The following is a 5,000-nucleotide window of genomic DNA, read 5'->3' as shown; positions in this document are numbered from 1 at the left end:
TAGGTACTCTAGCCCCTGGAAGGCTTCCTGGGGGACCTCACTGAGCCCCATCCCAGCTAGCACCAGGCTGTGGAGTTTAGACAGGGGGTGGAAGTTCCTGTCCTCCAGGCCCAGGATGGGGTTCTCCCCGATCATGAGGATCTCCAGGCTGGGTAGGGTCTCGAACCAGTGGCTATCGATGGCCACCAGCTTGTTGGAGTTTAGGTGGAGCCTCAGCAGGTTCCCCAAGCCAGAGAAGGCCTTCGGCCCAATAGAGGAGATCTTGTTGTGATTGATGTAAAGCTCTTCCAAGCTGGCGAGATCCTTCAGACAGAAGTCCTCCAGCTCTCTCACCTTGTTCTCCTCCAGGTAGAGAGTGACGAGCTGGGTGAGGTTGTTGAGGCCAATGTCCTGGATCTGAGTGAAGTGATTCTGGGACAGGTCCAGCTCTGTGAGGTTGACCAGACCCTGGAGCTCCATGGTCACTGAGGAGATGTTGTTGCTCTGAAGCAGCAGCACCTGGGTGTCCCCTGAGATGTTCCATGGAACCCCTCTGAGGTGGAGCTCATTACAGTCCACCGTCTTGGCCTGGTGGTAGATGGACTGGGGCGTGTACCAGGGGCGCGTCTCACACACACACTGCCCTGGGCAGAGAGGGCCAGAGTCTAGACTCTGACATGATGTCACCAGCAGGACGGCAGCTATCAGTGAAACGCAGATCCTGGCTCCTCCCATGATGCACTGCGGTAAGATAACCCTGTGATTGGTTGGACTGTGATTGGATGAAACACTGACTTCCTCTACCAGCAGGATGGACGTGTTGTCATCTAGGCCTGTAAAGAAAGACACAAAAAGAGTTTGTTGAGTTTTGTTGCTCTTATTCCCATGTAACGACAATGTAATAACACAGAGACATGTGGACATTGCTTCATCAAACTATCAACTCCATTACAATGTAATTATCAAATTGAATATGTCTATAATGTATATGTTTAGGTTTCACAGCACACTTTACACTTGCAAATAAATCAGTCCAGAATACTAGTGAATGAGGTGGCCTACTTAAGCAAGTTTCCCATTGTAATGTTAATGTGAACTGTAAAAGACGCCCTGGAACAGCAGACTGTGATGTTGTATGATCCACCAGAGGACTGTCACTGGAAAGAAGAAGCCCTGTGAAGACCGAGGCAGCATAAATGATTCAGAGCCGTTGTTACTCCGTAAATCACTCTGACTGAGCAGAAAAAAAAACTCTTGTCAAGCCGAAAGCATTAAGGTGTCCATCAACCTTCTGTGCCTCCGGTAAGATTCAGCCCAGACTCCATACAGCACTAAATAACCCTGGTGTGCTCTGTGTGACAGGAAATCTGTTTTATAACACAAAGGCTCCGAAATGTAATCCCTCCAATAGTCAGAACATAGGGGGCCAATCCCCATTCTGTTTGTAGCCTAGCTTTTAAATAATGGAATGTGTTGGGACGACAATTATTTATATTAGACAATAAATCCACCTTTAGTTTAGCTTACGACCGCCTGGACATTGAGCATTCCTACAGGTTCTTAACAGTCACCAAACAACACTGAATAACAATGTTTTGTTAAGGTGTTCAACACTGACATCAATAAATAGTGCTGGAATCTGAAAAAGGTAAAAAAAAAAAAAAAAAAAGTTAAAAAAAAACCTGCAGCATTGAGAGCTTATGTCTCTCTCTCTCTCTCTCTCTCTCTCTCTCTCTCTCTCAGTGCTGCTGGTGACATTTGATAGGCATTGTTGTTGTTGTTGTTGTTAATGAATCAGTGGGTTGAACATCCATCATCCTTTTCCCAGAACAACAACATTAGCATAGCATGACACCTGACTGCGGCCAAATATGGCGAATGAATATGTTTGACCTGGGGCTGATGTCCACAGCCTCCCCCATTTTCTCTCTCTCTTTCTCTCTCTTTCTCTCTCTCTCCTGACATCCTGCCGTAGCTGACGTCCTGATGTCCATTACGTGTTCAATAAAGTTTATTTATTATGTGTTGTTAAAAGAATACCACTCAGTCCCCATAGAGGAATGTCAACACAAACACACACACACACACACACACACACACACACACACACACACACACACACCATTCCGTATGGACCCAACGATGACAGTGACTCTGTTTACCAAAGACGACACAGCCAAGAAGCTTTTAAGTCTGTCAGAGTGCCACATACAGCCTTAAGATGTCAAGATGTTGTTCCAGTGATGCAACGTCTTGTAACAGCCTAACCCTCCTCCCTGTCCCCATATAACATCATCTATCCAAAAACATCTACTGTTATAGGGACAGGACAGGTGCACAGGACAGGTAGACGGTGACGTTGTCGTATTTAGGTCAGATGCTCCGAAAATGTAACTTATTCATCAACACAAAACATTGGGGGCTTATCCCAACGCCACGGACCTGGACCACATCCTCAGCACCCAAGCTACCGTCATTGGAACTGTCACTGAGTGTCATGAGGGTGATTGTGACCCCCCCCCCCCCTGCCACACACACACACACACACACCGGCTCTCGCCCCCTCCAAATCAGTCTTGTTTTCCTCACGAGCCTCGACAGACAGACAGACAGACAGACAGACAGACAGAGACCCGCTGCTGTCAGAGGCACCAAAGAGACACACCCACAGTCTCAGTCTCGCTCCATTGTTCACCAGAGTGCCGTGCGTGGAGAGAGAGGAGTGTGGGTGACAAATCAAATCAACATCCTCTCTCAATCACCCACAAAAAAACAGCCTTCACAGTCCTTCTGTTCTTCTGTTCCACTCCTTCTGTGCGTGGAGGGGTTCCCAAGACATATTCTCTCCCCCCCCCCCCCCCACTCTCTCCCCCCCCCCCCCTCTCTCTCTCTCTTTGGATTGTCTTTGGAGAGGAACCGGGCGCGAGTCTTGTTTGAAACCCTCAGAACAAAGACGCTATACGGACACACAACGTTACTTCCAACCAATCAACCAGTAGAACCAGAAGACATGGAAATAACAACGAGAAGGGAATAATTACCCAGAATCCTTTCAAGCGCTGCACACAAACTGACTCTCTGGAGGGTTGAGCTGAGCAGCAGTGGGGGAGGACTGAGCATGGTTAGGGGGGGGGGGGGGTTATCAGACTACAGTAGAGAGAAACCCATGTCCTACCCTCATGTTAGACACTCAGAGAGAGAGAGAGAGAGGGGGGGGGGTAGAGAAAGAGAGAGAGAGGGGGGGGTAGAGAAAGAGAGAGGGGGGGTATGTGAGCAGCAGGATGGGATGTGGATGTGATTCTGCAGAGCGGTTCAGCAGCAGTGAGTTGGATGGTGGCTGCTGGCCTGTCCTCCCTGTGTGACTGGGAGTGTGACAGTCCCCACCACGCCTGTCTGATCACATTAGAGACCCCGGACGCCCAGGACATCCCCCCCCCGGCCCCCTGGGACCCACAGGCAGGAAACGGGGCCACCTTGCCTGATACCATGGCAACCGGACAGGAAGTACTATCATGGAAGGAGCCGACCCTGGGGCTGTTCTTATTGGCTGCTGCTGTGGGGGGGTAACGATGGGGTAGGGACAGGAGGACATGGGTGTCAGGATGGACAGAGACACAGAGACAGATATTAATATTCACTAAACTATCCACAGCTGCTTCTACATTTCACAGTCCTAGATGAAAAGAATCCCCATTGTAAGTGTGATTTAATCCAGGACTAAGCTTAACCTGTGTCCAGGAAACCGGCCCTTGGTGTAAAACAGAGACAGAGATAAATGAATACAGACACAGTTTGTGTTGAAACACTTCTGCACTTCTCCAGTTAGTGACAGAGAGAAGGACCAGATGTGTCAGTTGACTGAGCAACCACCAGACTAGACTGTATGGCTGAGAGGGTTCTCTCTCTCTCTCTCTCTCTCTCTCTCTCTCTCTCTCTCTCTCTCTCTCTCCCTCCCTCCCACACACACACACACACACACACTTTCACTCACTCTCTCTCTCTGACACCAGAATAGTTTTCATATTTCTCTGTTCAATGTCGACATCACTACCAAGATATCCTTCTGTCCCCTTAGCAGCCCCTCTCTAAGCAACCCCCCCCACCCCCCCCACCTCCACCTCCACCACCACCTCCACCACCATCACCACCACCTCTACCACTACCTCCACCACCTCCACCTCCACCTCCACCTCCACCACCACCACTTTCACCACCTCCACCACCACCACCACCACAACCACCTCCACCTTCACCACCATCATCACCACCTCCACCACGTCCACCTCCACCACCACCACCACCACCACCTCCACCTCCACCACCTCCACCACCACTTTCACCACCTCCACCACCTCCACCTCCACCACCACCACCTCCACCTCCACCACCACTTTCACCTCCACCTCCACCACCTCCACCACCACCACCTCCACCTCCACCTCCACCACCACCACCTCCATCATGCTTCTGTTACCAGAGACTCTGGGCCTTGGTCAGGCAGAGTGTTTCACAAGGCTCACACTTTAATTTAAGAGAAGCTTAGCGCTGCGGCAGATGTTTCCAGTTCCCACGCTGTTGTGGTCCAGTTGTTTCCTTCATTAAATCCATTTTACATCGTTGGTGCTCTAGTTCCAAACGACCTGTTTCTGCTGTCTGTGTTATTTAAATATCAATCACATACATATACACTACAGAAATACACATACTATACACTACAGAAATACACATACTATACACTAGTGCCACAGAACATGTGAGGAGAACGAGTCATCAAGAACATGTGAGGAGAACCAGTCATCAAGAACATGTGAGGAGAACCAGTCATCAAGAACATGTGAGGAGAACCAGTCATCAAGAACATGTGAGGAGAACCAGTCATCAAGCCGCATCCAGAAGTTGTTTGTATGACAGCCTAACAACCTGACTACTGATGACATCATCACTTCTGACTTGGCCTTGCAAAACATGTTCTTTCCCCTAATCCGCAATGTTATACTATATCTCCACGCATTTGCAAATGT

General features: G+C 49.3%; 1 protein-coding gene across 1 annotated transcript in view; it reads right to left on the bottom strand.

Moving 5' to 3' along the window:
* Positions 1 to 714, bottom strand: part of LOC310808113 (leucine-rich repeat neuronal protein 1) — a gene marked incomplete at both ends in the record, with an annotated part of 2,253 nt that extends 1,539 nt beyond the window's left edge. Inside the window, one exon of the mRNA XM_083674812.1 lies at positions 1 to 714. This exon is cut by the window's left edge and continues 1,539 nt beyond it. Within this exon, the coding sequence (XP_083530938.1) occupies positions 1 to 714 (714 nt within the window).
* Between the last annotated feature and the right edge of the window lie 4,286 nt (positions 715 to 5,000).

The sequence above is a fragment of the Argentina silus genome (genome assembly GCF_951799395.1).
Source record: "Argentina silus genome assembly, chromosome: 8".
NCBI lineage: Eukaryota > Metazoa > Chordata > Actinopteri > Argentiniformes > Argentinidae > Argentina > Argentina silus.
The sequence above is the reverse complement of the archived record's forward strand: the minus strand, read 5'-3'. Positions and strand labels throughout refer to the sequence as shown.